Source organism: Dicentrarchus labrax, unplaced genomic scaffold (genome assembly GCF_905237075.1).
Source record: "Dicentrarchus labrax unplaced genomic scaffold, dlabrax2021, whole genome shotgun sequence".
NCBI lineage: Eukaryota > Metazoa > Chordata > Actinopteri > Moronidae > Dicentrarchus > Dicentrarchus labrax.
The window spans coordinates 28,938,973-28,960,580 of NW_026136718.1; the positions used below are offsets into that span (position 1 = coordinate 28,938,973).

Sequence of the window (21,608 nt, forward strand, 5' to 3'; positions counted from 1 at the left end):
AAAAGCATTAAAGAGACAACTATGTGCTGGAGAGTATTGTACAATTGTACAATGTATGGATATTTGCATGTTTTTGTTTTAGATCTTAGTGCTGAGTTGGGTTGGATTATGATATCTGGTTCCATTTTGGATCTGGTTCCTGGTTGACTTAAGGCTGTTGAACCCCATAATATTATTGCATAAATGTAATTTATGATAGATATTTCATCAGTTCTATAATGAAATGGATGCATAGCTGCAACCCTATATACAGCTGTAATGCAGAAATCATAATGGAGACTTATGTGAGGCTGTTTCGGACAGACATTCTGAAGACTTTTCAGAATATGTAAGCTTGCCTTTGTAGTTTCTGCATGAAGAACGTATCAAAACATTTTGTATTACTGTGGAAATCTTATCCTCATTTCCATCCTCCCTTTTTCTGGTTTTGTACTCCATGACTTGTCAAAAGAAGTACTTGGACAGAAACCAAATGTGCAGCCTTCATCCATCTCTCTCTCCTCCAGCTGAGGTGAAAGAAGCCATTCTGGATGCACTGACTTGTTGGTAATGTGCCGACTGTGATGAGCTGACATTTGCCGTTGACAGCTTTGTTCTGCATGAGTGTGCTGTGTCTGCTCGAATCACACTGCGGACAAACTTGCGATGATTTCCGGCGAAATGCAGTCACAGTGCTGTGTACCTCCCCCTGGGCATCACAAAAGCTATTTCCTCTCCGAAGGTAGGCTATACTTGGCAAACAAATAAAGAAGAGAAAATTGCAGGGAGAGAAAACCTGCTGTTCATGCTGAAAGCCTGTCCCATTTCTGCCCGTTTATGGTTTTACTTCTGCAAATCCCGCTTCAGCTTTGGAATTTACACGCAGGCTAAACTCTCTTTGGCCAGCTCCATCGATCTTTCCCCTAATGCTCATCTAAAAGCAAGTCAGGTTTTACATGACTTTTTTTCTTCACTCTGCTACTCGAGCATCCTTTTTTTCTTCTTCTTCAACCTCTTAAAAGCCTTTTTATCCCTTACATTTTCCCTTAAGCAGCTTCGAAAGAAAGAAAATGCACTCTGAGAGCTTCACAGCCTATATATTCTGCATCTGCTTTTTAGGTGTGTTTTTTAAGGCTCAGATGGAAATATTCTAGATGTTTTGAGCATCATTTAGTGCACTTTTTTCCCAAAAAATGAGTCTGACATATTTGGTATTTGGGGAAATTGTTGGGGCTTGAAAAGACATTTCCATTGCAGGAATGGTGCATAATTGGTTGACTACTCCCTGTGGAGGGGTTCCAGGCACGTCTAACTAGGAGGAGACCCTCGAGCACACCCAGAACATGCTGGAGAGATTACATATCCCATCTGGCCTGGGAACACTTCAGGGTCACCCAGAAGGAAGAATTGTGGGACGTCTGGGCTACCTTGCTTAGCCTGCTGGGGCTGTTTTTCATGTTTGGGTGTGGTTTCCTAGTTCCAATGAAAATATTAATGTTCAATGTATAGAGAAGTCCAAGGCAAAATTCTTAAAGACATTTCAAGTCTCATTCGAAAGACTTCAGTTCTAACGGACTGGCAGGTAATGAAAGGTCCTTGTGGAGTTTTTGACAAAAAATCTAGCAGCACTGTGGAACTTGTTTTTGTGAGTGGGTCCCCATTTTGTTTGACTTGAGTGAAAGAATATGTAAACATGAACATACTGGTGGTTTCAGTAGGGATGTGAAACAACCTGTGAATAGGCTGCTGGGTGTATTCATCTAACCTTATCGCAATACAGCACACACCACTCACCGCACGTCACGCAGGTGATCGATGGGTTTTCCCACTCCGTCTGATGTGTGTCTCAATCTGTCTCCCTTAGTGAGCTTCGTGGACTGCAGCGAAGGGAAGGTGTGGCTTGAGGTCGGAGATTCTTCTGACTTCAGGGTGAGCGAGGATGGCGTGGTCTACACCCTGCGGCACCTCAGCCTTGCGGCAAAGGAAAAAGCCCTGCTGGTGGTCTATGCTCGAGACCTGCAGTCCAAACAGGTCTGGAAGACCAGAGTGCACATCCACGTCCGTCCAAACGGCAACAGCGCACAACCTCAACAGGTAACGCAGAAGCAATTGTATTCCCACTGGAACAGGTTGTTTTCAATCTTTAATGAATTACAAAAAAAAAAAAAACCTGAAGGGAGTGATTGGTCATTTAATTCAGTGGTACCCTACCTTTTGTAAAATGTAACCCTGTAGTACAGTCCAGTGAACTCAAGTGCCCCTTCATCAACATTACAAATTATGTTCCAAATCAGAGTTAATTAAATTAGTTATTTAACTAATTTTATTTCTTATTTCTTATCTAGTTATTTCTGCAACAGCAGAAGCACCTCCTAGGGTACAATCACTTTAACAGTTTGTGTTTCTTTACATTATTGAATACTTTGAACACAATGTAAAGATGTAACATTAAATTACTGATAAATTATTAAACAATATAATAGATTAATAAATAATAAAAATCATTTTTGGTTTCAGCCCTAATTTGCTCATTAATGCATTTGTTAGCTTGGATTATAGGGTCTGGTTAAGAATACGTGGTATAATATTCATGTTTTATCAGTTCCAAGGTCACAGTTATTCATCCACTATAAGAATGTAATCCTCACTGATTCAAAATGAATGTAGAGTGCACCCAGATCTGCTGTCTCTGAGCCATTAGATATATTTGAATAATAGTGAGTTCATTAATGCATACAGAACCTGACAGCAATAACACATACCTGGATCTCAGTCTGATGATGCCAGCATGTGTGAAGCCTTTCTGAGAGAGAACTGCAATTTTTGACAAGCAGAATCATTAAACAGTCATGATGGGCTGTTATTCCCCCCCCAAGCCTTCAGTAATGTTGGGTGAACTATGTACAGATATAAAATCAGCTTTTCCAGCCCAGCAGGCGTCTGAGGTTGGCCAAGTGCTGATTGCAGAGACAAAGCGAGTCAAACAGCCATCTGTTAGTGTGTTTCATGTACAACAGCGATAATAAGGCCCTCTGCATGTATTTAGACAAGACACTGGCCTTGATTGGCTGTTCTTCTAAACACAGCCGAGAATTAGCCGGCTGCCATATGCTTTAGCTGCTATCGGCGCCGCTTGCTGCAGTCGGTGAGGAGAATCACAGAGAGTGAAAGAAGCTGTCAACAATCCCTCATAAGGAGAACTGGTGAGGAGCAGCCATGGCAGTTAACAGCCAGTCATTTGCCAGGGGAGCAGTGTCAGCACTGTACCCTTTAGCGCAGAGGCAGGACCAGGGATGTTATCAAATGAAACTGAAGAGTGAGACAAACAGGCATCACATTTACAGCCCACCAAGCTCCAAATGTCAGTAAAATCAGTCTTTGGTTGACAGATCAGACTGGGTGACCTTACAACAACACCTTAGTTATATGAAGTATATGAGTCAGTGTCCTTTATGCTGGCCAGCTAATTTTTTGATATGCAAAATATACCTTTGACTGAACTAATATTCCCCTAAATTGTTCTGAGAGCTTTAATTTTCCACTGCATAAAGCTCAACTGCAGAGAGAAACAGGCTTTTGTTTAAATGAGGCATGTCACGATATAATTACAGCTACGATTCAATATATTGTGAAACTGTAAGCCGGGTGATATATTGCAATTTTTTAATTTTAAGAAAACTATTCTAGTATAAAGACACACACTACTGTATGTATGTATGTATGTATGTATGTATGTATGTATTTGAGAATTCATGCAATATCACAAAACTAAATACTGCAACACGATATTTTCTGTATTTTCATACACTCCTAGTTAGAAGCCTCCCTTTATCTGATCTGCTTCTGTTTTAATTTGCTGTTGAACTTATATGATTTATGGAGGACCATGTTTACATGCTGATTAAGTATAATGTATATAATTTTGACATAATTATAAAACAAGCGTCACATCATCCTTACCTCTTAGCTGCTCTGTTTCACCATTTAGCAGAGTTGGTTTCATTCAGTGAGTGGGGATGACTATACAGATCATTTAGTTGGTTAAACAGATACAGATAATGGTGTACTCGCTTATCCCTACTAATACAGATGCACTACATTCACTTTGAGCCTAGATAACACATATTCATATTTGGAAAAGTCATTAAAATAAGAATACAATAAGAATATTTATCACAAAAACTAGAAAGTCTTTGAATTCTGTTTACTCTTTGACTTTGCTTTCATGTAATGACTCAGAACTCTTGTTTATCCTCATTTTGTGTGTATTTTTACAATGTATTCTATAAAGTCTTTCAATGATGGACAATGTGAGATTTATTGTAAATAAATGCAGTATAATGGAATCCAAGACCTATAAATCCTGCTGAAAATACCCATCCCTACCTGCAAGGTCATGGGCTGAACCCCCCATGAGAAGCAGGTGAATTGTGGGTGGGCAGAATAAATTAGACGCTCTTCCTTTTCCTTATTATCTTCTGTGAAGCCTGCAGTGTAGCTGCTCACTGACCAGTCACGCAGATCTGCGGTCGCATAGGACACACCCACAGACACACACACACACACACACACACACACACACACACACACACACACAGTGACAGGTGGTGGTCATTTATCAGACGGACTATAATGAGAGCATTAATCCAAGCCTCTGGAATGAGGTCAGAAATACCCTGAGTCACCAAGCCTTCCCAGCAGGCTGTCTTTGCAACAGCCATGGGGTGTGTGTGTGTGTGTGTGTGTGTGGCGCGTGCGCGTGTGTGTAGCCCAATACACGATGCTTGTTTACTGTCTCTGCAGGTAAAGCCCAGTGATGCAACACTGACTCAGCGGGTACCAGAGATCTTGTTTCCATGGCACAGCGTGGTTGTCAGGGGTGATGGCACTCTGAGGCGGGTGAAGAGGGACTGGGTCATTCCGCCTATCAACGTCCCTGAGAACTCACGAGGACAGTTCCCTGAGGACCTAGTCAGAGTAAGACAAACACACACACACACACACACACACACACACACACACACACACACACACACAGTCTTACAGAAGCTGTGAGGACATAAGGAAATGAGCAAAACAACAGTGATATAGCACATTCATTCCAAAGGAAATAAAGTGTACTTCAGAAAAAAAGCAAAGAACATTAAAGGCACATACACATACAGTCCAATTAATTACAAGTGTAATTAAAATGATCAAATGCAATTTCAAAAAGGCAACCACAGCAGAATAAAGCTAATCAAATGCACAGGAAATAAGGGAATGATATTAGTCTGCTTCCAAATGTTAACAGCGAGCCAGACCTAATACAATCTGACAGAGTATCTAGCAGCTGGGAGCCTAAAAAACTAAAAGCAGCTTCACCAACTTTGCATTTAACCCTTGCAACACCCGAAAGGCCTGCACCAGATGACCTCAGGTCTGACGAGCCTGTCAGAGATACGCTGTGCAGCCAGGCGATGCAGGGTGTTTCAGACAAGAAATCAAATTTAAGCATGAATTCTAGAATTAACTGGAGACTTGCAGACTTCTGAGTGTGGTGTAACATGATGAAATCTTTTTTCTTAAAACTGACAACATTGTGAATGAACTGTAGTCAGCCCACAGTCTTTGTAGGTAGAACAGAAGAAGGGCATTGCAATACACAACTGTATATAAAAAAATTTACTAGTTTGCATCCAGCTGTGACAAGAACCCCTTCTTTTAAAACATTAAAAGCAGTTTTATTTTGCTGACATGGCCTGGAAAGTAAGATCACCTTTAGCAATGACACCTAGGTTTCCAACTGTCTTTACAGGCACCTTGAACAACAGGGGTTTCTGTTTTGTCAGTGTTCAGTTGCGGTAAAACCAATTATTTATGTCTTTAAGGCAGGGACAGGAATGTTTAACTGCACAATTGTGCAACATAAACAAACTGAACAGCAGCAGACCAAGAACTGAGCCGTGAGGGACGCCACATTTAATGTTTAACTCTCTGGACATAAAGTTCTTATGCAAGTGATGTAGAAATATGTTGTCTACTTTAGTAGGATGTAACCCAAGCAAGTATTGACCCGGACAAGCCTACACCCACTTCTCAGGCTTTTCAACTACTAAGCTCTGTCATAGCCACTGAACCCCTTGCTTTCTGCGTTTTATCATGCATCCAGCTTGCTATGTAGCTGTGACTGCTACATTACACACAAATTAACTACGTGATGCTTGATGATTCAATTTCGTTCTTGACGTGGTGAGCAGGTAACAAAATAATCAGCTCAGCTAAAATGTTTTGTCAACTAGTTTTTGGAGCTTTTAACTGCAACTCACGGTGTTTAATCAGCGGATGTAGCTGGCTCAGGTATCATCAGCTAGGCCTAGCTGCTATGCCTAACTCTCAATTTAGATTGATTCCTTTAATTTCAGTGTAAGCTTGTTTTGTTCTAAAGAAAACAGCTATTGGTTAACTAAAGTGGTTCTCAAACTTTTTCTGTCATGCACCCCTTCAGAAGTCGAAAAAGGTCACATCCCACCAACCCGCAATTTTTAGCAATCATTAATAATGAAAGAGGAACCAAAACCAAAGCAAACTTGTGTTTCCCCTGCATAAATCATATTAATTCAACTTTGTTCTACTCTATATTTTTCACCTTGTCATCCACGTCCCATCTGTAGTGGCTCTGACTTAGGCTAATTGTTGTACTTTGGGAGCCTTTGTTCCTGTAGCACGACATGCCAATTTTAGCTTCAGGAAAAGACTACTGGTTGTGCTAACTAGGATGTGCAGCCTTGAAAGCAATGTGTCACTCACATCCTGTCATCCTGAATACATGTCATTAAATCAGCACTTGATCTACTAATGTGTTGTGTAGATCATTTGTGAACGTTTAGTGCTTCTGTTAGCATTAGTACAGGAGTATTATGAATGGTACTTCCATTCTTTCCCACCAAGCCCCACTCAACCTGCACAGAACACTCAATTACACAGTTGCACTTAAACCTGAAATTATCGTTTTAGTTAAAAAATGTATTTGATTTGAATTTGCAGCTCCATATCTCCATAATTCATCCTGCCTTTTTTTGTGTTATGTAAACATGGTTGTGTACATGTCGAGAACTGTCTTTGCTGTGCTGCCTTTCTCTCCTTTGTTTTAATCATATGGACAGCACGCAGGATATTAATGGAGCACCAGGCATCACAGTTTATTTGACTTGAGCTCAAATCTGATTTTCTGTAGTTATGTAGCAGCAGCCTCAAGCATTTGCTGAGTGTTGCCTGTGCAAGCCTAAAGTTATACTGACATGCAAGACACATCCAGGTCAAACTCCGAAAGTTTAGCTTCACTTGAATATTATTATATTTTTACCTTTTAAACAGGCTTACTTGGGAGAAATATCTCCCAAAATAAACTGACAGCAGCAGATGCCACAAACAAGTGAAAATGTTTTTATTTTGTGCGGGCACTTTTACATAGGATATGCTTTTATCCATTTACACTATTATTTACTACATTGTTCCAGCTCCATCTTTTCCTGTGTATAGTAAATTAACTGTAAATAAGTTTCCGCCATTCCCTTTCCTTCTCTTCCCCTGTCTGCCTGTGCTTCAGATCCGCTCAGACCGGGATAAGAACCGGATGCTTCGTTACAGTGTGACGGGCCCTGGGGCCGACCAGCCTCCGACCGGCATCTTCATAATCAACCCAATCTCAGGCCAGCTGTCCGTCACCAAGCCTCTGGACAGAGAGCACATCTCCAACTTCCATGTAAGACTCTCCACACGTCAGTCCAGGTCACTGTACATTTTGGATTCTGGTTGTCTTTTCAGTTCTTACTATTTGCACATCTCACTTTTAGTGCATATTAAACCCAAAACACTATGTTGTGTGTGCTAAAATTCCAAATTGTGCCAAGCACATATATACAAAGAAATCATATTGGAAGGTTATAGGATAAAATTTGGTCCTAAAATTGGGTCTAAAAATGAAATGAGCTGAGCTGCAATAGTAAAAGTGTGGTTACAGCTTAGTTTCACAGAGTGACCAATGGACTCTTGTTAGAAAAAACACCTTGGAGATCAGCAACAGCACAAAACCTGGATGACACACTGTTCCACACTGTAGTTTATTCTCTTCAAGAAAGTTTAGCATAAAGACTGGAAACTGGGGGAAACCAGTCTGCCACTCTGGCTTTGTCCAAAGACCAAAAATACCCCCAGTGGTTCGGACCAATTCATGTCCTATGAGGAACTACTGGCAGCTACAGTATGAGCTATGGGCGTGGTTTAATGCTAGGCGTATGTGTTTTTATTTTCATCTTTGCCATCACTCTGCTGGATATATTCTCTCTCATGCACAGAGATGAAGAAGAAATTCTTTTAAAAAAAAAGACTCTTGGTGTTTGCGCACTATATCTAATATAGTCGCATACACCTCTGAGAGCAGAGTCTAACCTTTTGATCTGTAGGAATGCACACACACAGCTTACACAGGGGAGTGGAAATCTGGAGTCGCAGCAGGGTGATTTGCATTTAAGCCGCCTGATGAATATTCATGTGATTGGATGTAGTTGTCAGAGCTGGGAGGTGGGATTGGCCAGCATGTTTATTCATGAGGGAGGCTTTGGCTCTTTGAGAGCCTCATACAGATGCTTCATTTGCTGTAAAGGAATGGCTTATCGAGGGTCCAAGGCCAATCAATAGTTATATTCAGCATTTTTAACCATTTTATGCTAAATACATAAATCGTACAGGCCTGCTGTTTAAATTAGGGACATCACAGTCTGTTAAAGTTACATTATGTTCACTGAAGTTCTATAAAAGCTGGATATGCTTTGTTCTTATACATGTTTTCATTGCATTGTAAAGATTGCTCTTTTGCTCTTTTTCTGTAGTTTTCATGATTTTGATATTCCATCTATGAGCTGATTGTAAAGGCTAATGATCACAATATTTTCCATCAAGCTTCCATACTCAAACCTGCAGGCTCTACTACAAAACACATCCCGAGCACCTGGCTGCAAACAAGTATAACTTGACAAAGAATGGGGAGCACTTAAGAAGAGGGATGGGAATTGATGAGATTGATACCAATGCCATTGTCAATTCTAAAAATCTGTTCAATTCTTAATCGATTCCGTCATTGATTCTTTATATCGGACCTGAATATCGTGTAGAATTGAGTAGAAAGCGGACTGCAGCCTGAGAGCTAACTGTAGCATTAAGAAATTAAAGAATATTTGTACAGCATTCGGTTTCCTTTAGGTTTTCTTATCCCCCAAAAAATCTGCTACACCTACTAGTGTCCAGCAGCATAGATGCATGATTTTGACTTTGAATTGCAATACACAACTGAAGAAAAACATCCCGGCACTGATAAAGCGATTGATGAGCTCGGAGCCGTACAATTCCTTGGGATCAGACAATTTCTCAACTGGATCTGGTTCTCGATTCCCACCCCTATTTAGAATGAAGTGTATCTGCTAGAGGTGTGAATCTTCTGGCTTCACAATTTGATTCTCCTGTCAACAATTCAAATGTACAATGATACTAGATCTCAACATATCACATTCTCAAAGTTGTCAGATTAATCTGAACTTCCTATTTATTTAGAAAGATCTTTCAAAAATCAGACTACAATAATTATTTATTTATATTTATTATATTGTTGTTATTGTTGTATATGTTATTGGTACAAATCCATTGTGAAGGAGTCCAGGAATCACATCTAATGGCTACTCGACTGCTCTTTGGTTTTGCTGTGGAGTATAGTTTCTGCGTTGTAATTTCACAACACAACTTTACAACTCGCAACCCTTAGTAGGTTCCAATGTTCTGTAGGCTGCAAACTCCAGATTATGTTCTGTCACTCTATCGATGCAGAATCTTCCACATCTGTATCACGATGCATCGTAGAATCGAGATATTTCCACGCCTATTTATATATATATATATATATATATATATAGTATATAGCTCTGAAGAAGGAACACTGATGATCAAACATCAGCTCAAGAAATAAACTTTATGCTGCAAATCTGTAATTCTAACACACTCTTTCTTCCTATGCTATAGTTGCAGCTAAATATTGATAACAACATCCTTTAACCAATAATTTCTACGATCCACAAATATTTGTTAGTTAAATCTTCTTAATGAAGACTTTATCTTCAAACCAAATCAAATCCTCTCAAATTCGGGATGGTCTGATGTACATCTATTGTGAGGGTATTTTATATCAAAATGTTTTGGATCTTTTCTATGTTAAACAAGTAATAACAAAACAGACTTGTGTGGGTGATTAAGAAATACTAAATTAGTACTCTACATTTGTGTCAATAGTGGCCTTACCTCAGCCATTTAACCTAATGGTGTGTGTGTGTGTGTGTGTGTGTGTGTGTGTGTGTGTGTGTGTGTGTGTGTGTGTGTGTGTGCGTGTGCGTGTGCGTGTGCGTGTGCGTGTGCGTGTGCGTGTGCAGTTACGAGCCCATGCTGTGGACCTGAATGGGAATCAGGTGGAGAACCCCATCGACATCGTCATCAATGTCATCGACCAGAACGACAACAGACCAGAGTTCACGCACACCATCTTTAACGGCTCTGTGCCGGAGGGATCCAAGCCTGGTACCAGCACACACACACACACACACAATTAAAACTTATGAATTTAATCCTTCTTCACTGACATATCCATGCTGACTTGCTGTGTGTTTTCCTGCAGGATCCTTTGTGATGACAGTGACAGCAGTCGACAAGGATGATCCAAAAACTGCCAATGGGATGCTTCGATACAAGATCCTCTCCCAGAATCCCCAGAGCCCCTCCTCCAACATGTTCACCATTAACAACAAGACTGGTGACATCATCACCGTGGCAGCAGGCCTCGATCGGGAGGTGTGTGTGGACATTTTGTGAGGCTCGCCCATAAACCCATAAGGAGCAGCTGCTCCTCAGCCTGTGTGTGTGTGTGTGTGTGTGTGTGTGTGTGTGTGTGTGTGTGTGTGTGTGTGTGTGTGTGTGTGTGTGTGTGTGTGTGTGTGTGTGTGTGTGTGTCCAGCCTGCAGTGTTTCCTGCAGTTTGTTGCTTTTTTCTAATCAGATATCAGGTCATCCTACAGATTGCGTCTTCATCTGTGGATGGATTTTGCTCAGTTGTCATCATGTGACCTAAATATGAGACTACTTATTATATAAACAGCCACAGTAGCTAGAGTTCAGACCATTTTGTCAACTGTTTCCAAGGTCAGAAATGACCTTTCATGCTGAGCTTTGTTGTAATTTGTATAGTTTTGGCCATCATTTCAATCAGTCATGGTAACATATGACCACACCTCCACACAACCACACAAGGAGCCACATTGGCAGATTTTCTGTGAATGCACCCGAAGGGCACACTCTCGGTCAGACAGACACACAGACCTGCATCTCTTTATACATTCATAGTGCAGACAGGTAGCAGAGGAGAGGGATAGAGACAGCAATGTAAGCTGGTCGCCCAAAGGTTGATGTCCAGAAACGTCCCGATTGCAGCAAAATATTGAGAAAAAAAAGAAATACAAGCAGAGGACAGGGTCTCTGCAGGTACCACACACTTCCAGTGGGTCATATCTGATGATTCCATACATTGTTTTATAGGAAAATCCAACTCAGTATGCCTTTAAACTGTAATATTGACAATGACTTGTTGTAATTAAGTTCTAACAAATTAAAACTTAGTCATTTTGGAAAAGTAAGCATTACATTTGAGACACTCTGAATGAATGTTAAAGTCTACTTTTACAGGTAGAGCTTTGCAATGGAAATTATATTTTCCTTTTTACAGTTATTAAAAAGGTAATTACATTTGAGCAGGAGGTGTGCAGAACCCTCGTTAAATCTAGCAGTCATTAGCTCTCTGAACACTATTGTTAAGAAGCACTGATGGAGTCATCAGCTGTAATGGTGCTTTGACACAAAGTCATTACACCTTTGTCAAATGCTTTTAATTAGATTTATATCTATGATCTGCGTAGCAATATTTGAACTGTGGCTCATTTAATATATGTTTTACATCTGTCCAAAAAGAATGGGTTGTGGGTCCACGGTATATGTGAACTAAAGCATCTAAAGAAGTCTACAGAATAATTTGAGGTCTTATCTTTCCAGTGGTTGACCCTCTATGTTCTCTGTGTGTTTCCAGAAAGTCACACAGTACACCTTGATCATCCAGGCTACAGACATGGAGGGAAACCCCACCTACGGCCTGTCCAATACAGCCACCACTGTCATCAGGATCACCGATGTTAACGACAATCCCCCTGAATTCACCACGGACACAGTAGGTCCACACGCACTCACACACAATGTAATGGCTCTAAAACAGCAAACGGCTTCTTCTAAACGGCACTGAGGCTCTGCAAGTTTTTATTGGTGGTGGCAGATGGCGGAGGACTGAAAAGCCAATGAAACGTCCAATACGTTTATCTTCCTCGTTGAAGCCAGGCAGGTTAGACGGGAAGGAGCCGTGTTTGTGGGGAAATGTGGTTTTATTCTGGGACACAGAAGCTTTGGTGTGAGACAGAAGCAATCATCTCCACTTCGGTCTCAGTTGTTTAGTCATTTTACCAATCTATAGACAGCTAGAAAAACAAAAACAATAGTGGGGGAGTTTTAAATAAAACTTAATGTAAAAAGTGACAAAATGCTTTGTTGCTGTTTGCAATATTCACTTCTGATAGCTGGAGAACCTCAATACTAAGCCAGTTAGCATTGTTCATAGAGTGCTGCAGAACCTAAAAACTGGAACTGAGTTAGCATTTTAGCCCCTCTGGTTCCCTCTCCTCTTGAAGATTTTTATGTGATTTTAAAAAAAGGCGGTAGCTAACAAGTGGCTTAATGAGACTGCAGTGGTCGTCTACTCTCTAGTCCGCCTTTACAGCCTTGTTGTGTTTATACTCGCTCTCTTGCAAACTATTGTAAAGTAAATTTAACAACTTGGAGATTTTTATTAATTACAAGTTGGAAGCCAGGGTATTACAGTTAACGGAAACTAAATAAAAAACAAAAAAAACATTTTGGTTAATATAAAAATGATTTATTTATTTATAGTTTATTTGATAGGGACAGATACAATAAACATAGACAGACTGAAAGATATGATAGTGTTTTATAGCGGATGCTAATTCGCAACACCTGTCCCTAGAAGGGCTTTTATGAAAATAACAGGTTAAAACAGGAAGCAACAGAATAAAACCCATAAAACACAGAATTAAAGCTAAAGTCACATTTCAAAACTATACAAGAGTGCAGGTTTGTACATAAAAACTAGAAAAAAAAAACACTGAAAACTTACAAACTTACAAAACGAACTAAAATTAAATAAAAATATACAGAAAAGGTCTTGACTTTTGGTCAAGTCTGCCAACACAATAAGCATGAGGAGGTGTTGGTGCATTATCATGCCAACCTGACTGTGAGTCAGTGTGTTTGTATTGTAAAACCTATTCTGAACACTAATACTGAAACTAATGAAAAGGAAACGAAAACTAAACATTTTAAAACATTAAAAACTAAACTGAAATGAGCAACCCCACTCTGGAAACTACCTAAAACTAGACTGAATTTAAAATCAAAATCAAAATAAGTTTAGCTTTTAGTAGAGCTTATTTTCTGCAATAATTCAAAATCCACTGGATAAATCCCATTGGCTTTTTGTCGAAGGAATAAAGGGTGATGCTAACTTCTGGGCTGGCCTATAAAATAAAACCATCATCCCTGCAGTACTCTACAGTCACTGCCATGGTAACATACAACAGTTTCATCCACTCAGGAGGATTCAAAACATCTTTTTTAAACAGCTACTAAGGCTTACCATCTACTGGTAGGAACTGCATTTCATTTATTCAGTCTGACCAGAAGCAGGAAATACACTTATCCCCATGTATAAAAAATGAATGACCACAGGGGGAGATATCAAAAGCAAATCACCACCATCCCCCTCGGGCAGCTCTCACCCAGCATATTGGTGTCAGAAATTCTGCAGAGCGTTAACAAATGTGTCTTTTTGTCCGTGTCTGTCAGTTCTTCGGGGAGGTTCATGAGAACAGAGTGAATGTGATCGTTGCTAACCTGACGGTGACGGACAAAGACCAGCCTCACACTCAAGCCTGGAGTGCTGTGTACCGCATCATTGCCGGAGACCCCACCGGACGCTTCTCCATCCCCACCGACCCCACCACCAACGAGGGCCTGCTCACTGTGGTCAAGGTGGGACTCTACAACACACTCACACAAGCACACATACACTAAAATGAACGAAAAAGAAACGTAAAGGCCTAATTTTATAATACTCTCTCTCCATGCTGTGCGTTTTTACTGATTTTCTTTCTCTGATGTGCACATCCTGTGCATCAGCACTTCTCAACCTGGGGTCTGGGCACCACTAGGGGTCCTTGGGGGTGTTCCCCAGAAAAATATTCTAATTTCACTATTATTTAATTGACTACAAGTTAGCCTAGTGAGAGAATTTATATGAATTATTATTCTATTCAAAGGTTTGACTTCTGCTACTGGCTTACCAGTATGTCTGAACTGCAGCAAGAAATTAGCATCATAATTACAGGCTCAAATATATTTTACGGCTCCAAATTATTTTCTTTTCCAAAAATGTCTCTTTTGATAGTAAAGGTTGCTGACCTCTGGGTTAAGCCATAAGAGGGGAAATAAAAGAAAAAGTACAATCAACCTTACACTTTAACATGAACCGTGGAATGGAGAGAAGTAATTAGGCTAAAGATCTGTGGAGCCTGTAGGTGGAGCAGATCAGAGACATTAGTCCATGCCGGACTTTAGAAACCAATGAAAGAGCCTGAGAATAAATTCCAAATTTAAAGGGAGGCAAGCTGTGATCTCTCTTCTTGCCAGTCAGGAGCCTTACAGCTTATTTTGGATAACTAAAGGTGAGATGAGACTGACTGAGTGAGTCCCAGATTCTATCAAGACAGAAAGAGATAAAACTCCCCAGATCCCTACCACAGAGAAATTTCATTTTGCAGTTGATGGAAAATGGAAGAAGTTAATGCATGTTTTTTTGCTTGTACAAATGGAGAACCTTGATGTCTAAGAAGGTTTAGACTACACACTACGGTGGTCATTGTCCTCACAACCAATATGAGAAAATCAATGGATGAAGAGTTTTCAAGTTGGTCCTAGGAGGAGTCTGATGGAAGAAAACAGCAATATTATTGAGTGCTACGGTTCACTCTTGACCTTGGAAAAATAAATAGTGAAAAAAATGCCTGTGTTGAATTTCGTGGACATCGGATGCGTCATGTCACTAATTATCTTATCCCTCCCTTCTTCTGTGCAGCCCATAGATTTTGAGCTGACGCGTTCCTTCATGCTGACGGTGGAGGCAGAGAATGAGGTAACACTGGCTCGCGGCATTCACCTGCCCCGTCAGTCCACCGCAACTGTCTCCATTCGAATCCTGGACATCAACGAGAGTCCAGAGTTCAGTCCCAACCCCAAGTCTATCAAACTGGAGGAGGGTCTGCCCGCTGGGTCTTTACTCACCACCTTCACTGCCCAGGACCCAGACCGCTTCATGAGACAAACTGTCCGGTAAGACACCCACTGGAAGCTATGACTTGTTTCATTTTGTGATAGTGAGTTCACACAGTTTCAGTCACACTTCAAGCTAAAATAAAAATAAAAAAGTATCAATAAAACGTGTAGTTGAACTAACTTTTTTGATAAGAAGAACCTTTGAATATCTATATGCCTTTCCATCCTTTAACTTAGCCTTGCAGTTATTAGAATTAATTCTGAAATCCCTTTCATTGACAAGGTATGTAAGGAAATTTGCTTATTAGTATGTATTTAATGCAACCTTGGACTCAATATTGTTTTTATCTATTCATACAATGCATAGCATTGACATAGCTGGAACAAATCAAATTAAAGGCAGAATTAACATAAAGCCCTTCTCTGTGACTGCAAGAGTTGTCAGATCACTACGACCCTGCAAGGGATAAGAGGGTATAGAACAGTCGGTTGGTTGCTTGGTTGGTTGGATGATTGGATTAACTGTGGGGGTCTCGGGTCGGGCTCGGGTCGGGTTCGCCCATAAAAATCAGAATGCTTCTCGGATTCAGCTCGGATTTGGACAGAAATACAGGTCCTGAGTTGCACTCTAATGTGAACATACTCAAAGACCCTCAAAGCTGAAAGTCAGCACTTTAACTTACAGTTATAGTTTAATGTCAAATACATTGAACCAGAGCTGACAAAGTGAAACACACACAACTGCCTATATGCTCATATACACATCGTAAAAATGTGATTTTAAAGAGATTATATGGTGATCTTTAAAGGAAAGATAAACATAAAATAATGTTCCCAGTCTCAGGGTTCCTATGCGGTATGGAACAGTATGGTATTTAATTGATTTTGATTTTCCAGGTCTGGAAAAGTATGCAAAACAGAAAAGAGACGTAAAAATGTTTTTCAGACTATTCAGAATTTCTAAAAATGAATTGATCGTGACTATTGTTTAAGTTGAGTAGTGTTTGGAGCCGGCAGTCAGGAAATGTTTACCACTGCCGTCCCTCTCGCCTTACCAAAAGAAAGAAAGAGGTACGTGCCACTGAACGCACACTACTTCAGAGCTGCCTCTACTGCTGAACGTCACAGCCTGCAAAACAGCTCTGCCCCAAGCATCTGATAACTGAACCACATCCAGACATCTGCGGACACATTGGTTTGAAAGAAAATGCAGCAAGATTTTATGCTTATGAGTTCTACAGTGATGTAGTTATTAGAGAAGTAAACAGCCTATCTTTTCTGCGTAAGGACACCCTTACGGCTGCGTTCATTGTTTCCATGGACACAGTGTATAAACGAGCACAGCCATGAAAATTTAATTATTTTTCCAACTAATTTAACCAGTTAGTTTCTGCCCACTGTGGGTAAATGTGTGTTTTCTGCTTAACAATCCCAAATCTATTAGCAATTATTAGTTAGAATGTAACATACATGTTAAACAGTTAATAAATGTACAATAAACATCTATCTCAGATGTCATATATTATCTGAACAATCTACTCTTAATGGAGAGGAGGACTTTGAATTTGTCTTTTCCTTTGTTCAGAATTTCCCTTCACTGATCAAGTTCAACAACACAATTTAATTTTCTCAGCAGAAGTGAACGTTTGCCTTCTCAATTAGCGAGGGCAGCGTGCTGCTCTCTGTTGCAGCCCCATTTTGCGATAAAAGCTGATAAGATGGCTGGATTTATTTATTTTATGTCTAAAAACATCTTGTCTGGGGGAAATGTATATCTCTGCACATCCTGCAGCACTGTGCTTAACAGCAACCAGACCAGAGCGCAGAGAGCCTGCAGGACCGCTGCTTCTTGTCCCCATCCTTCTTTCTTTTACATCCCACTATTTGTTTCTAAATGTGGTGCTGAAGTCTTTGTAGCCTAGCAACAGCCAATGGTGGACGCACACTGTGTTCACAAAAACATGCTCACACACACACACGCTCACACACATAAAGCGAGTGTATTGTGCGCTATAGAGCAGGCCAGGGAGAGCATTTTGGTTTCTGATTTTTCTTTTTTGTTGCGTTGTCAGTGCTGCTCCCACATTAATTCAGAACTGTGCCTTTCTACTCTTTATCTCACAAATTAAAATTATACCAAATAGACAATAATCCCTATTCATGGGTGGTTTACGGTGGCTTTCTGGCAGCGCTGCTCGCCTTTGTTTAAAGCTGTGCTATTTTCCTGTTTATTCACATAATTTCTCAACTGCGTGCTCCGTTTGAAACATGACTTCTGCAGTTACACCAGTGCAGATACAAGAGTAAATTCTGTTAGATAAACACATTTAATCAGCAAGTCACAGGGCAAGCTTCATTCTTTTTATGGGTTGTTTCCAATGACTTACAACAAATTTACACTGACAAATATATTTTTTGAGGTAATTTTCAAATCTGTTAAAGGTGGAATCATTTCCAGTGCGAATAAACGAATGAGTTGTGGTTGCTTCATGAGAGTGCTGCAGCCTCCATATATCAGCTCTGCAGTAGCTGCTTGGCCTGTAGCCAGGGAGGCAGATAAAGAAGCCTCTCTGTGGCAGTTTCTCATGCTGTCTTTCTCACTGGCTGAATCCAGGTACTCCAAGATGTACGATCCTGCCAACTGGCTGGAGATAGACCCGGTTAACGGTCGGATTTCCACCATTGCCATCCTTGACCGGGAGTCTCCCTACGTCAAGAACAACCTCTACAACGTCACCTTCATGGCTTCTGATAACGGTGAGGGCAGTGCCGCCGGTGTCCTGTGGTAACCCCATCCCCCCACATACAGAGGTGGATTGTGTTCACTGTGCCTCCGTGCTCTTTCAGTAATTGCAGTGGTGCTGGTTTTACTTTGGAGTCAGTGTCCTAGTCTGGCTTCTGCAGACTCTCTGCAGTGCTGGGAAAGCAGCTTGAAAACAGACTCAACAATCAACTATCTTTCTCTGCTCTGATTGGTTGTTTTTGTTCAGGCCCAGTGGATTCTTGTAAATATCATCAGGAGCACTAGGAGGAGCCAGAGGAACCGGATTTTTTCACAGATTATCTGTCTCATGTACAATTCAGGATAAAGTGAAAGTTTCAGCAAATATGACAAAAAATATTCTTATACAAATTACGTACTTCAGCTTTAAAGACAAAACAAAATATAGTAATATAGCATTTAGTCATGCTATCTACTAAAAACAGCTCACTACTGATTTTGAAAATAGCTTCCCTACCTGAACACTACTGGGAAATGTTAAACTAGTAACATCTCTACATGTAGCAATAGAACACCCTGTCGGTACCCTAGCAATAGCTCCTGCCTTATTTGTACTGCCCATGTGCAACTCTCAACAGAGATGCGAAGGAAGCAAGATGGCTCACACATGTACTTCAGCTCCGGACAAAACGACATCCTCTATTTCTCTGTATTAACTAACTAGCATTAATAACTTAACAAAACGTTGGCACCACCTCTGCTAACATTAGCTAAGTTATCTGAAGTTTGAAAAACAAAATGTCTGCCTGCAAAAAACAATCGCTTTTGCGATTGAAGGTGGACTTCAAGTGGACTTTAAATCAATTAGTAGAGAGATCTTATTTTATTTTACCCCGCGTATGTTAAGACCTGCTATCTGCTCCACACAAGCCAGTGGTGTAGAGTGGCCACTGGCCAGATTTGATGTGCATTCTTCAGTGAGAAACTCATTGGTTCTCTTTTGTTTTAAAGTGGATTTCTGAATTGATTTTAAATTCGATTCATCATTAAGATTTGTAAAATTGGTTTAAAATATTGTCTTCCCTCAAAACTGCCTAATGATGCTGTGTCACACACAAGCTTTCTGATTAAAATAATTGGTTTGACACATCGCTGTTGAATATAGCAAATTTAGGCTTAGTGTGGGTACCCACATGTCCTGCTTCCTGACTGAAATTAAGCTTAAATTTCACAGAATGGGAAGAGGAAGAATTCTTCCTGTGGACAACAGATTGTACTATCCACCTTTAATTACATTTCAGTTCTTTATTCCCGTAATCAAATATCCTGATCGGGGAGGCTTGTAGGATTAAGCTTGTATCTTTTGGACACAGTGCTCCCATTGATTTCTAATAGAGATGTTTTTCCGCCTATTTAGTGCGTGATTCCCAAAGTCTTTCTCTTGTTCTGATCACAACTGCGCTTTATAGCCATGGAAAAGAGGATTCTCTGTTCAAAGTGGAAAATTGTTCAAGAGGAATGTCATTCAGCAGCAGCTCGGTCCATCCACTCTACCCTGTGCCCTCCTCATACAGAGACCCCGCTGTGCTCGCCAGCTTCCTGCTAACTCACTGTCTTGGCACATTCTCTGCCCTTGCACACATGCACTGCAAGGAGCCCACTGATAAAAAAACAGACACAAGGACAAGCACACGCAAGCTTGTGCAAGAGGTTACATGTCTGCAGTTCCTCAGCGGTCGCCATATGTGCACCGGTCACTGACTATTACTGAGCATACTGCAGTTTATAGTGTCCAAGAAGAATAAGTTTATGATTTGCATTCATTTTGAAATCCACATGAATCCACGTAAGGTGCTATAGTGAGTATTTAGGGCAGCTAACGCTTTTTATTTTGGACTCTGCAATAGCTGCTGTGCCTCTCCCAGGCCAAAATATTAACTTTGTACATGGTATGCCATTGCCTGTTGCATTACATTAATCATCCCAAGGGAATAAACCTTTTTGGTTTTAATGACCCCTTCTCTACCACAATCCACAGGAGAAATGTTATTATGGGATGTAATGAGCAGCTTTTACCTAGGTTTTAGACTTGTACTTATTTTCTTAAGGCTAATAGAAGAAAACAATTTCTACCATGTTTATCTTTAGTAGCCAGTGATGTCGTGGGAAGGGAAATGGGCAGGAGATTTTGGTGTAAAAAGAGTCTTCCAATCATAGTTATAATTCACTCCGTTTAATATACCTGAACTGACTGCTGTCTTTTATATCATAAACCTGCAGTTGAATCAGTTGTGACCTCCACCCAGTGACTTATTGTAATTAGCTATATTGGGTGCAATAACTGTATTGTGCGTAGTCATTGCTAAAGTAGTAAATAGAACAAAATGTTGAACATGTTTCCCCTCTGTGTGTCCAGGTATCCCACCTGCCAGCGGGACAGGCACTCTACAGATGTACCTGATGGACATAAACGACAATGCACCTCACGTGTTCCCCCCTGAGGTGGAAATGTGTGAAAAGCCAGATCCCAATGCCATCAACATCACAGCCAGTGACCCAGACCTGACCCCAAACGCTGGACCCTTCGCCTTCGAGCTGGCCAGTCGTCCATCAGACGTGCGCCGCAACTGGACACTGAATCGCGTTAATGGTCAGTAGGCGATAATTAGGGTTGGGTATCGGTTGGGTTTTATCCGATACCGGTGCCTACACAGTATTCTCAGTTCCGGTGCTTAAACGGTTCTCGAACCGGTACTTAAAAAAACGAAACCACACACACTTTGTCAAAAAACAATACCCTTTTATTTCCACGGCCAAATTGAACACAATATTAAGTTAACGACATAGCACACGTTGTCACTCACGCTGTTGAATGGCAACGGTGTTTGCTAGCCTACTTGACACGCATGATTTGCGGTTGGCATTAAATTACTAGATTTACCCGAAGAGGAAAGGCTGCTGTCATCATCATCATCTGTGATGTCCACCACCACACTGGCAGGGCTGGGAGTCTCTTCAATTTGTCCGGCGAGGCCGACACTGGCTGCAGCTGCTGAAGTGCTTGGCCTTGCGTGATGTAGGTTATCAAACACAGTGCATTATTCGGCTTTAAATAAACTCCATGTGTCACCAGATGTTTCATCAAATTCAACGTGTTACCTCCCTTGCATGCAATTGTTTTTTGGCATCTGTTGCATGTCGCAGAGTCTGCATCCTTAGACGTGAAATGCAGCCAAACCTTGGAGCGGTTTGCCTTCGGCATCTTCATTGATCCTCTCACTATCAGTTCTGATAAACAAGTGTGCTGAGTAGCGGCACTGACGTCACGCAAGTTGACTCCGGAACACCGGGTGGCGGTAAAAAAAAAAAAATCAGGCACCGAAATGTTC

General features: G+C 40.8%; 1 protein-coding gene and 1 long non-coding RNA gene across 2 annotated transcripts in view; one reads left to right on the forward strand and one right to left on the reverse strand.

Moving 5' to 3' along the window:
- LOC127350795 (cadherin-2-like) overlaps positions 1–21,608 on the forward strand; it is a 92,201-nt gene that overhangs the window by 44,809 nt on the left and 25,784 nt on the right. The window contains exons 3-12 of the mRNA XM_051377791.1: positions 1,844–2,073; positions 4,783–4,956; positions 7,568–7,723; positions 10,434–10,578; positions 10,676–10,848; positions 12,133–12,270; positions 14,013–14,198; positions 15,301–15,554; positions 18,112–18,254; positions 20,636–20,869. Coding sequence (XP_051233751.1) covers positions 1,844–2,073; positions 4,783–4,956; positions 7,568–7,723; positions 10,434–10,578; positions 10,676–10,848; positions 12,133–12,270; positions 14,013–14,198; positions 15,301–15,554; positions 18,112–18,254; positions 20,636–20,869 — 1,833 coding nt within the window. The remainder of the gene's footprint in view (positions 1–1,843; positions 2,074–4,782; positions 4,957–7,567; positions 7,724–10,433; positions 10,579–10,675; positions 10,849–12,132; positions 12,271–14,012; positions 14,199–15,300; positions 15,555–18,111; positions 18,255–20,635; positions 20,870–21,608) is intronic.
- Positions 2,042–3,977, reverse strand: LOC127350849 (uncharacterized). The gene is made up of 3 exons (XR_007880660.1): positions 3,940–3,977; positions 2,742–2,793; positions 2,042–2,120 (listed from the first exon to the last, which is right to left on the reverse strand). It is a non-coding gene; the product is annotated as an uncharacterized LOC127350849 (long non-coding RNA).